General features: G+C 55.1%; 1 protein-coding gene across 1 annotated transcript in view; it reads left to right on the top strand.

The window, feature by feature from the left end:
• COG4 (component of oligomeric golgi complex 4) overlaps nt 1-12,847 on the top strand; it is an 86,383-nt gene that overhangs the window by 33,717 nt on the left and 39,819 nt on the right. Inside the window, exon 4 of the mRNA XM_075326264.1 lies at nt 670-844. Coding sequence (XP_075182379.1) covers nt 670-844 — 175 coding nt within the window. The remainder of the gene's footprint in view (nt 1-669; nt 845-12,847) is intronic.

Genomic DNA, 12,847 nt, shown 5'->3' with positions numbered 1-12,847 from the left:
TTGTCAGCCGTTCCCCCGTGCTCGTTGTCAGCCGTTCCCCCGTGCTCGTTGTCAGCCGTTCCCCCGTGCTCGTTGTCACCCGTTCCCCCGTGCTCGTTGTCAGCCGTTCCCCCGTGCTCGTTGTGAGCCGTTCCCCCGTGCTCGTTGTCAGCCGTTCCCCCGTGCTCGTTGTCAGCCGTTCCCCCGTGCTCGTTGTCAGCCGTTCCCCCGTGCTCGTTGTCAGCCGTTCCCCCGTGCTCCTTGTCAGCCGTTCCCCCGTGCTCCTTGTCAGCCGTTCCCCCGTGCTCCTTGTCAGCCGTTCCCCCGTGCTCCTTGTCAGCCGTTCCCCCGTGCTCCTTGTCAGCCGTTCCCTTGTGCTCCTTGTCAGCCGTTCCCCCGTGCTCGTTGTCCGCCTGCCCCCCGTGCTCGTTGTCCGCCTGCCCCCCGTGCTCGTTGTCCGCCTGCCCCCCGTGCTCGTTGTCCGCCGGCCCCCCGTGCTCGTTGTCAGCCGGCCCCCCGTGCTCCTTGTCAGCCGACTCCCCCCGTGCTCCTTGTCAGCCGACTCCCCCCGTGCTCGTTGCCTGCCGACTCCCCCCGTGCTCGTTGCCCGCCGGCCCCCCGTGCTCTTTGTCTGCGGCCGTGGGGTCTCTGCAGTCCTCTGCCTGATGCCGCATGTCTTCTCTTCCGCAGTGCCGCCTCTATCAGGCCATTCAGCGAGCTGACGACATCCTGGATCTGAAGTTCTGTATGGACGGCGTGCAGACGGCGCTGAAGACTGAGGAGTACGAGCAGGCGGCCGCGCACATACACCGCTACCTGTGCCTGGACAAGTCCGTCATCGAGCTCAGCCGGCAGGGACGAGAAGGTGACCGCGTCTGCCTCATACACACAGCACCAAGGGCCAGGCTCTCCTCAGCATACAGTGCTGTTGTATTGTGCACATAGTAGATTCAGACTGGAGGCAGCACAACCAGGGGGGTGCCAGTGTCCCCTCCGATACCTCCGGTGCTCCAAACTCAGGCTCTCAGCAGCGTCGCGTCCAGTAATGGCTCCAGCAGTTGTGCAGATTTCCTGGGGGTGCTGTGGAGGCTGAGCGATTGTGGAGGCCGGGTCTCCTTCTCAGTCACGTCCTCCTCCTCTCCTGGATGTTCTGGGTCCTGTGACCCTGATGATGGGATGGCGGGTGATTGTTGAGGCCGGGTCTCCTTCTTGGTCACGTCCTCCTCCTCTCCTGGATGTTCTGGGTCCTGTGACACTGATGATGGGATAGCGGGTGATTGATTGTGGAGGCCGGTGATTGTGTAAGCCGGGTCTCCTTCTCGGTCACGTCCTCCTCCTCTCCTGGATGTTCTGGGTCCTGTGACCCTGATGATGGGATGGCGGGAGATTGTGGAGACCGGTGATTGTGGAGGCCGGGTCTCCTTCTCGGTCACGTCCTCCTCCTCTCCTGGATGTTCTGGGTCCTGTGACCCTGATGATGGGATGGCGGGTGATTGTGGAGGCCGGGTCTCCTTCTCGGTCACGTCCTCCTCCTCTCCTGGATGTTCTGGGTCCTGTGACACTGATGATGGGATGGCAGGTGTCAGGGGAAGGGGGTGGTAGAGGAAGTTACACCCCCCCTTTCCTCCTGCCGAGCACGTGACTCGCTCTCTAGCGCCCCTCTTATAATCAGGACAATTATGGAATTGCCCGACAATAAGCAAGGAGGCCGCTATTCTACTATGTCGAGCTTGAAGGGTTCCCGGTGAGAGTAAGGTATATTTCTTTGTCGCTCCATTGGGAGACCCAGACAATTGGGTGTATAGCTATTGCCTCTGGAGGCCACACAAAGTATTACACTTAAAAGTGTAAGGCCCCTCCCCTTCTGGCTATACACCCCCAGTGGGATCACTGGCTCACCAGTTTTGTGCTTTGTGCGAAGGAGGCAACACATCCACGCATAGCTCCACTTTTTAGTCAGCAGCAGCTGCTGACTATGTCGGATGGAAGAAAAGAGGACACATATAGTGTCCCCAGCATGCTCCCTTCTCACCCCACTGTATGTCGGAGGTGTTTGTAAGGTTGAGGTACCCATTGCGGGTACGGCGGCAGGAGCCCACATGCTGATTCCTTCCCCATCCCTTTTTACAGGGCTCTGGGTGAAGTGGGATTTACCGGTCTCCAGGCACTGAGACCGTGCTCCATCTACAGCCCCTGGAGAAGATGCTGGATGGAGCGGAGTACATCAGGGACATGGCCCTGCTTCCTCAAGGTACTCTGTGTCCCCGTGCATTTGGCGCTCACACCGCAGCATGCTGGGTGTTGTAGTGCGCCGGGGGACATCAGCGCTGCGGCGCCTGTGCCATAGCCTCATTCAGCTTAGCTGAAGCAGGCACACTTATGGGACTCGGCCGCGCCGGCCGCTGGGACTGCGGCACGGCTGGCACTTGTAGTGCGCCGGGGACTTCAGCGCGGCCTGCGCTTTTACGGCGGCCGCGCTGATAACTACAGTCCCCGGCTTTTGCGGCCTGCTTCCGTTCGTTCCCGCCCCCAGACCTGCCAGTCAGGAGAGGGGCGGGACGCTGCCCACGTCTAGGACTCGGGCGCGCCGGCCGCTGGAACAGCGGCGCGGCTGGCACTTGTAGTGCGCCGGGGACTTCAGCGCGGCCCGCGCTTTTACGGCGGCCGCGCTGTTAACTCGAGTCCCCGGCTTCTGGGCCTAGTCTCCCTTCGTTACCGCCCACAGCCCTGACAGTCAGGGTAGGGGCGTGACGCTGCATAGAGCAGAGCTGAGAGCTGGAGTATGTTTTGCATACTCCACCCCTCTCACTGTGTGCAATTCCCGCACTTTCTCAGGCACGCCCACGGCTTCCTTCTCTACAAGGACACCGGCAGCCATTAGTGTCAGTTTCTGTACGATACAGAGACAAGTGTGGAAGACCCTGGATTCTGATAGTCACACAATCGCTGTAACAGGCGTTAAGCAGCACCTGTGGTGCTAACCCCACTAGTGCAGAAGTGCACTTATAGATATGCTTGTACTATATACATTGCACTGTTTGGTCGCACGTTGTATATACCCTCCTGGATTATGCGGAGGAGTTATCAGCATATTCTCTGTGTAAAACAAAGGTGCAGAACCACATGTTTTTCTATACAGCTGGTACAGCATGTACGGCTATACGGCCGGCAGGTTACATAGACTCCCATTGTATGCACTAATGGCCAGGGGATGAGGACGGTGTCTGCAGTATTTACTGACAGTTTTTCTGAGACTATGGCTATGATACTAGAAGCCTAGCAGTCCGGACATGTCTCTCACAATATGGGCACTGTTGAATCATTGATCCATGGCCCCCCTCAGTGTGAATAACTAACAGCTCCGGGAATGTCACACGCATCCCAGAGTCACGGCTCTGCACGGACGTCAGTCCCAGACAGCCTAAGTGGGCTCGCTATGAGCGGCCTCGGTTTCATCAGGGTCCTAACAGAAGGACTCGCTGTGTAATGAGGCGGAAGTAGCGGCTCAGGATTCTGATCCTGAGACCGCTCTCAATCTGGATACACCTGATTGTGACGCCATAGTAAATAATCTTATAGCGTCCATCTATAGAATGTGGGTTATTTCTCACAGCTCCTCCAGTGGAGGAGTCAGCTTCACGTATTTTTCTGGACCACTCTGCCTTCAGAGAGGCAGTCCAGGAACACCACGCTTATCCAGATATGCGCTTCTCCAAACGGCTTAGGATACACGTTATCCCTGTCCCCTGACTTGGTCAAGGACTGGACCCAATGTCCCGAGCGGCATCCTCCAATCTCCAGGCTTGTAGCTAGATCCATAGTTGCAGTGGGAGATGGAACTGCAAACTCAAAGATGCCACTGACAGACAGATGGATCCCTGGTCGAAAGCCATCTATGAGGCTGTCGGCGCACCGTTGGCTCCGGCATTCTCTCCCTTGGGGCACTCCAAGCTATTTCAGCTTGTCTTACACAGATTGACACGGTTACACGTACATCTGTGCCGCAGGTGGCATCCTTAACCTCTCAAATGTCTGCATTTGTTTCTTACGCGATTCAGGTTGTCCTGGACTCTGCGAACCGTACGGCGGTAGCCTCCGCTACTCCGTGTTTTTAAGCAGAGCCTGGTCTGCTCGTTAAGTGAATGGAAGGCAGATTCTGCTTCCAAAAAAGGTTGCCTAACCAGTTGCCTTTTTCTGCTGACCGACTGTTTGGTGAGCGCTGGATGTAACCATCAAACAGTCCAGGGGTAAGGATTCATCCTTTCCTCAGCCCGGACACAACAAACCCCAATAGAGCAAGAGGCAGTCGGGGTTTTCGGCCTTTTCAAGGCTCGGGCAGGTCCCATTTTTCCTCGTCCAATGTGGACTCAAAAGGATCAGAGGAGCTAAGATTCTTAGCGGGCTCAGTCTCGCCCAAAAAAGCGACAGTCTGAAAACCCGCTTCCAAGGCGGCTTCCTCATGACTTGCGGCCTCGGTCGGTAGCAGGCTCTCCCGCCTTGGCGATATTTAGCTGCCATAGGTCAATGACCATTGAGTGTGAGACATTCTGTCTCACGGGTACAGGATAGAGCTCACTTCTCGTCCTCCAACTCGATTCTTCAGAATTTCTCCACCTCCCGGCCGGGCCGCTGCTCTTCTGCAAACAGGGTGCACTCTATAGGCAGAAAGAGTGATGACCCCCGTTCCTCTTCAGGAACAAGGTCACGGTTTTTACCCCAAATTCTTTGCGGTACCTATAACAACGGGCCGTTCCGTCCCGTTCTGGATCTAAAAATGCTCAGCAAGCTCGTGGACACCAGGCGGTTCAGGATGGAATCCCTCCGCCATGTCATCGCCTCAAGGTCCCAAGGATATTTCCTAGCATCATTAGGCATCAAGGATGCTTATCCACACGTGCCGATTGATCCAGAGCACTAGCGTTTCTACGCTTCGTTATAGGAGACGAACACCCTCTGTTCGTAGCTCTACCTTCCGGCTAGCGACAGTCCAACTGGTCTTCGCCAAGGTCAGGGCAGCAGTAGTCACAGTCCTGCACTCTCAGGGTCACTCTGTGGTCCCGTATTTAGACGATCTACTTGTCAAGGCACTCTCTTAGGAAACATGCCAACACTACCCGAACGTTGCGCTGGAGACTCTCTAGAGTTTTGGGTGGATCATCAACTTTTTAAAGTCAGATCCGACCCCGACCCTATCGATAACATATCTAGGCATAGAGTTTCTTACTCTCTCAGCGATAGTGAAGCTGCCGCTAGACAAACAGCATTCACTACGGGCTGCAAGCTCTTCTTTAAGAACCAGTCGCACACATTGAGACGCCTCATGCACTTCCTACGTAAGATGGTAGCAATGGAGGCAGTTCCTTTCGCGCAGTTTTACTGCGTCCACTACAATGGGACATTCTCCGCCAATGGGACGAGGAGTCGACGTCCCTCAACAGAGTCGTCGTTCTTTCTCAGGCGGCCAAGGAATCTCTACGGTGGTGGCTTCTTCTCACCTCTTGGTCAAAAAGAAGGTCCTTCCTATCCCCGTCCTGGGCGATAGTTACGACAGACGCGAGTCTATCAGGGTGGGGAGCAGTTTTTCTCCACTACAGCGCTCAGGGTACGTGGACTCAGCAAGAGTCCACTCTTCAGATCAATGTTCTTGAACACAGAGCAGTGTATCTTGCCCTACAATCCTTCCAACAGCGGCTGGAAAGCGAGCATATCCGACTTCAGTCGGACAGCTCTACAGCGGTGGCATACATCAACCACCAAGGAAGAACGCGCAACCGGCAAGCCTTCCAGGAAGTCCGGCAGGTTCTGATGTGGGTGGAAGACACGGCATCCACCATATCCACAATTCACATCCCAAGTGTGGAAACTAGGAAGCTGACTTCCTAAGTCGCTGAGGTGTGGCCGAAAGAGTATGGTCTCCTCACCCGGACGGGTTTCAGGAGATCTGGCGCCGCTGACAGAGGCCGGACGTCGATCTAATGGCGTCACGGCACAACAACAATGTGCCAGCTTCATGGCACGGTTTCACAATCATCGAGCTCTGGCGGCAAACGCCTTAGTTCAGCATTGGTCGCAGTTCCAGCTACCTTAGGTGCCACCTCTGGCATTGTTGCCCAGAGTACTGCGCTAGATCAAGACCGACTGCGGCCGCGCCATCCTCGTCGCTACAAATTGGCCGAGGATGTTGTGGTACTCGGTTCTGTGGTGCCTCACGGTAGGCTAACCGGGGGCACTACCAGACCAATCAGACTGGCTGTCTCAAGGGCCATTCTTCCATTTGAATTCTACGGCCCTCAACCGGATGGTGTGGCATTGAGTCCTGGAACCTAGTGTCGTCAGGATTACCTCAGGACGTGGTTGCCACCATGAGACAGGCTAGCATACCAACGTCCGCCAAGATTGACCACAGGACGTGGAAGATGTTCTTATCTCGGTGCTCGGCGCAGGGTGTTTCTCCCTGGCCGGTTGCATCGTCTATGTTTCCTTCCTTCCTGCAATCTGGGTAGGAAAATGGGTTGTCGCTCAGTTCCCTTTAGGGACAAGTCTCAGCGCTATCTGTATTTTTTCAGAAACGACGACTTCCTCAGGTACGCACGTTCCTACGGGGAGTTTGTCTTCTCAGCACTCCGTACAAGCGGCCGTTAGAGCCCTGAGATCTGAACAAGGTTCTAATTGCTCTCCAGATGCCGCCTTTCGAGCCTTTGAAGGATGTCTCCCTTCCCGTTTTTCACGGGAAGTGGCCTTCTAGTAACGGTCTCGTCTCTTAGGAGAGTTTCCGAGCTAGCAACGCTCTCATACAAACTCCCTTCCTGGTCCTTCACCAGGACAGGGTAGTTCTGCGTCCGGTTCCGGAATTTCTCCCTAAGGTGGTATCCCATTTTCATATCAATCAGGATATCACCTCACCTTCTTTGTGTCCTCGTCCAGTCCATCAATTTCAGAAAGATTTGCATCTGTTGGTTCTGGTGAGAGCACTCAGGTTCTACTTCCCGCATGGCGCTCCTGCGCCACCCGGATGCACTCTTTGTCCTTGTCGCTGGTCGGCGTAAACAGTCGCAAGCTTCCAGATCCACCCTTGCTCGGGGGCTCGAGGAACCAATTCTTGAAACCTACAGTTCTACTGGGCTTCTGGTTCTCTCAAGGCCGAAGGCCCATTCTACCAGAGCCGTGGGTGCATCCTGGGCATTACGGCACCAGGCTACGGCTCAGCAGGTGTGTCAGGCACCCACCTGGTCGAGTCTACTTACTTTTACCAAGCATTATCAGATGCATACCTACGCTTCGGCAGACGCCAGCCTAGGTAGATAAGTCATTCAGGCGGCGGTTGGCCACCTGTAGGAGAGGGCCGTTTGACGGCCCTATCATGAGGTATTCTTTTACCCACCCAGGGATTGCTTTTGGACATCCCAATTGTCTGGGTCTCCCAATGGAGCGACAAAGAAGAAGGGAATTTTGTTTACTTACCGTAAATTCCTTTTCTTCTAGCTCCAATTGGGAGACCCAGCACCCGCCCTGTTTTCTCGGGGTTTTTCTGTTTTTTCGGGTACACATGTTGTTCATGTGGTATGGTTCAGTTCTCCGATGTTTCCTCGGATTGAATTGGTCTTTAAACCAGTTATTGGCTTTCCTCCTTCTTGCTTTGGCACTAAAACTGGTGAGCCAGTGATCCCACTGGGGGTGTATAGCCAGAAGGGGAGGGGCCTTACACTTTTAAGTGTAATACTTTGTGTGGCCTCCAGAGGCAATAGCTATACACCCAATTGTCTGGGTCTCCCAATTGGAGCTAGAAGAAAAGGAATTTACGGTAAGTAAACAAAATTCCCTTCATTCCCCCGACTCCCGCGTATGGAATATATCTAATCCTCCACAAATCTCACGGGTCGCCTAACAATGATCCTTGGCATAAACTCGCTGCCACCAATCGATTATGATAACTATTACGCCGAGCTCACAGACGTGGAATTCAGGATTGAGATAACAGAACAGCCCAAGATTAAATTATATAATTTAATCGCCTTAAGGGCACACCAGAAACTACAATATATACAATATGGAATTTACAGAATATATATGTCAGAATGCAAGTACAAGATACATGGAATACACACAGAGATACAGACACATGTGACCAGTTACCGTAGTGCTGGTGGCGCCACAAGAGACCGCATGGAGCCACCCAGTTTCAGGGTATACACTGGCGGTGATGAAATTATGTCCTTCAGACGAATACCCATAGGCAGAGGAGAGGGGGCATTTTTATACAGTATGAGGTCTGTCCCTGTTCTTACAGAAAAATCCCAACAGCTCAGCCAGACCTTGCAATTCATGTGGTGAATGAGTAGATGCCCGGCTCCAAGACAGGCCGGATCCAGCCGAAAACATGCACAAGGAGTGGAAAAAACAGCACCTACTCAGGAGATCCAAAAAACCTTCTTTATTGCAAAAACCCTGCATATAAAAACATAGTGTAATATTAAAAGTAGATCACGTCTACGCGTTTCAGGCCCCAAAAACATAGCCCTTAGTCATGACAAGATTACATTAAAAATGACAGACATTATATCCAAGAAAAATACAACAGGCGGAGTCAGTGAAGAGCGCACAGGTAGACGTTCAGTATCACTAGCTCGAGGGTGCTCACAGGCGCGTCATCGCAGGCGCGTCATCGCAGGCGCGTTATCACAGGGGCGTCATCGCAGGCGCGTCATCACAGGCGCGTCATCGCAGGTGCGTCATCACAGGCGCGTCATCACAGGCGCGTCATCACAGGCGCGTCATCGCAGGCGCATCATCGCAGGCGCATCATCGCAGGTGCGTCATCACAGGGGCGTCATCACAGGTGCGTCATCACAGGGGCGTCATCGCAGGCGCGTCATCACAGGCGCGTCATCGCAGGTGCGTCATCACAGGCGCGTCATCACAGGCGCGTCATCACAGGGGCGTCATCGCAGGCGCATCATCGCAGGTGCGTCATCACAGGGGCGTCATCACAGGTGCGTCATCACAGGGGCGTCATCGCAGGCGCATCATCACAGGGGCGTCATCACAGGTGCGTCATCACAGGGGCGTCATCGCAGGCGCGTCATCACAGGCGTGTCATCGCAGGCGCGTTATCACAGGGGCGTCATCGCAGACGCGTCATCGCAGGCGCGTTATCACAGGGGCGTCATCGCAGGCGCGTCATCACAGGCGCGTCATCGCAGGTGCGTCATCACAGGCGCGTCATCACAGGCGCGTCATCGCAGGCGCATCATCGCAGGCGCATCATCGCAGGTGCGTCATCACAGGCGCATCATCACAGGCGCATCATCACAGGGGCGTCATCACAGGTGCGTCATCACAGGGGCGTCATCGCAGGCATATGATCACAGGCGCGTCATTGCAGGCACATCATCACAGGCGCATCATCACAGGCGCATCATCGCAGGCGTGTCATCGCAGGCACATCATCGCAGGCGTGTCATCGCAGGCGCATCATCACAGGCGCATCATCACAGGCGTGTCATCGCAGGCACATCATCGCAGGCGCATCATCACAGGCGTGTCATCGCAGGCACATCATCGCAGGCGTGTCATCGCAGGCACATCATCGCAGGCGTGTCATCGCAGGCACATCATCGCAGGCGTGTCATCGCAGGCGCATCATCACAGGCGTGTCATCACAGGCGCATCATCACAGGCACATCATCGCAGGCACATCATCGCAGGCGCGTCATCACAGGCGCATCATCACAGGCGCGTCATCGCAGGCATATGATCACAGGCGCGTCATCATAGGCGCATCATCACAGGCGCGTCATCACAGGCATATGATCACAGGCGCGTCATCGCAGGCGCATCATCACAGGCGCATCATCACAGGCATATGATCACAGGCGCGTCATCACAGGCGCATCATCACAGGCGTGTCATCACAGGCGCATCATCACAGGCGCATCATCACAGGCGCGTCATCACAGGCATATGATCACAGGCGCGTCATCACAGGCGCGTCATCACAGGCATATGATCACAGGCGCATCATCACAGGCGCATCATCACAGGCACGTCATCACAGGCGCATCATCACAGGCGCATCATCACAGGCATATGATCACAGGCGCATCATCACAGGCATATGATCACAGGCGCATCATCACAGGCATATGATCACAGGCGCATCATCACAGGCGCGTCATCACAGGCGCATCATCACAGGCATATGATCACAGGCGCATCATCACAGGCGCGTCATCACAGGCATATGATCACAGGCGCATCATCACAGGCATATGATCACAGGCGCATCATCACAGGCGCATCATCACAGGCGCGTCATCACAGGCATATGATCACAGGCGCATCATCACAGGCGCGTCATCACAGGCGCATCATCACAGGCGCGTCATCACAGGCATATGATCACAGGCGCATCATCACAGGCGCGTCATCACAGGCATATGATCACAGGCGCATCAGCACAGGCATATGATCACAGGCGCATCATCACAGGCGCATCATCACAGGCGCATCATCACAGGCGCATCATCACAGGCGTGTCATCGCAGGCACATCATCGCAGGCGCATCATCACAGGCGTGTCATCGCAGGCACATCATCGCAGGCGTGTCATCGCAGGCACATCATCGCAGGCGTGTCATCGCAGGCACATCATCGCAGGCGTGTCATCGCAGGCGCATCATCGCAGGCGCGTCATCACAGGCGTGTCATCACAGGCGCATCATCACAGGCACATCATCGCAGGCACATCATCGCAGGCGCGTCATCACAGGCGCATCATCACAGGCGCGTCATCGCAGGCATATGATCACAGGCGCGTCATCATAGGCGCATCATCACAGGCGCGTCATCACAGGCATATGATCACAGGCGCGTCATCGCAGGCGCATCATCACAGGCGCATCATCACAGGCATATGATCACAGGCGCGTCATCGCAGGCGCGTCATCACAGGCGCATCATCACAGGCGTGTCATCACAGGCGCATCATCACAGGCGCATCATCACAGGCGCGTCATCACAGGCATATGATCACAGGCGCGTCATCACAGGCGCGTCATCACAGGCATATGATCACAGGCGCATCATCACAGGCGCATCATCACAGGCACGTCATCACAGGCGCATCATCACAGGCGCATCATCACAGGCATATGATCACAGGCGCATCATCACAGGCATATGATCACAGGCGCATCATCACAGGCGCATCATCACAGGCATATGATCACAGGCGCATCATCACAGGCGCGTCATCACAGGCGCGTCATCACAGGCATATGATCACAGGCGCATCATCACAGGCGCGTCATCACAGGCATATGATCACAGGCGCATCATCACAGGCATATGATCACAGGTGCATCATCACAGGCGCGTCATCACAGGCATATGATCACAGGCGCATCATCACAGGCGCGTCATCACAGGCATATGATCACAGGCGCATCAGCACAGGCATATGATCACAGGCGCATCATCACAGGCGCATCATCACAGGCGCGTCATCACAGGCATATGATCACAGGCGCATCATCACAGGCGCATCATCACAGGCGCGTCATCACAGGTGCGTCATCACAGGTGCGTCATCACAGGCGCGTCATCACAGGCGCATCATCACAGGTGCATTATCACAGGCGCATCATCACAGGCGCGTCATCACAGGGGCGTCATCACAGGTGCATCATCACAGGCATATGATCACAGGCGCATCATCACAGGCGCATCATCACAGGCGCATCATCACAGGGGCGTCATCGCAGGCATATGATCACAGGCGCGTCATCGCAGGCATATCATCACAGGCGTGTCATCACAGGCGTGTCATCACAGGCGCGTCATCACAGGCGCATCATCACAGGCGCATCATCACAGGCGCGTCATCACAGGCGCATCATCACAGGCATATGATCACAGGCACATCATCACAGGCGCGTCATCACAGGCGCATCATCACAGGCATATGATCACAGGCGCATCATCACAGGCGCGTCATCACAGGCGCGTCATCACAGGCATATGATCACAGGCGCATCATCACAGGGGCGTCATCACAGGCATATGATCACAGGCGCATCATCACAGGCATATGATCACAGGCGCATCATCACAGGCGCGTCATCACAGGCATATGATCACAGGCGCGTCATCACAGGCATATGATCACAGGCGCATCATCACAGGCATATGATCACAGGCGCATCATCACAGGCGCATCATCACAGGCGCATCATCACAGGCGCATCATCACAGGCGCGTCATCACAGGCATATGATCACAGGTGCATCATCACAGGCGCATCATCACAGGCGCGTCATCACAGGCGCGTCATCACAGGCGCATCATCACAGGCGCGTCATCACAGGCGCATCATCACAGGCGCGTCATCACAGGGGCGTCATCACAGGTGCATCATCACAGGCATATGATCACAGGCGCATCATCACAGGCGCATCATCACAGGCGCATCATCACAGGGGCGTCATCGCAGGCATATGATCACAGGCGCGTCATCGCAGGCATATCATCACAGGCGCGTCATCACAGGCGCGTCATCACAGGCATATGATCACAGGCGCGTCATCACAGGCATATGATCACAGGCGCGTCATCACAGGCATATGATCACAGGCGCGTCATCACAGGCATATGATCACAGGCGTGTCATCGCAGGCATATGATCACAGGCGCGTCATCGCAGGCATATGATCACAGGCGCGTCATCGCAGGCATATGATCACAGGCGCATCATCACAGGCATATGATCACAGGCGCATCATCACAGGCATATCATCACAGGCGCGTCATCACAGGCGCGTCATCACAGGCATATGATCACAGGCGCGTCATCGCAGGCATATGATCACAG

The sequence above is a fragment of the Anomaloglossus baeobatrachus genome, chromosome 10 (genome assembly GCF_048569485.1).
Source record: "Anomaloglossus baeobatrachus isolate aAnoBae1 chromosome 10, aAnoBae1.hap1, whole genome shotgun sequence".
NCBI classification, from domain to species: domain Eukaryota; kingdom Metazoa; phylum Chordata; class Amphibia; order Anura; family Aromobatidae; genus Anomaloglossus; species Anomaloglossus baeobatrachus.
Note: the sequence above shows the minus strand (reverse complement) of the source record. Positions and strands in the feature narration are given on the sequence as shown.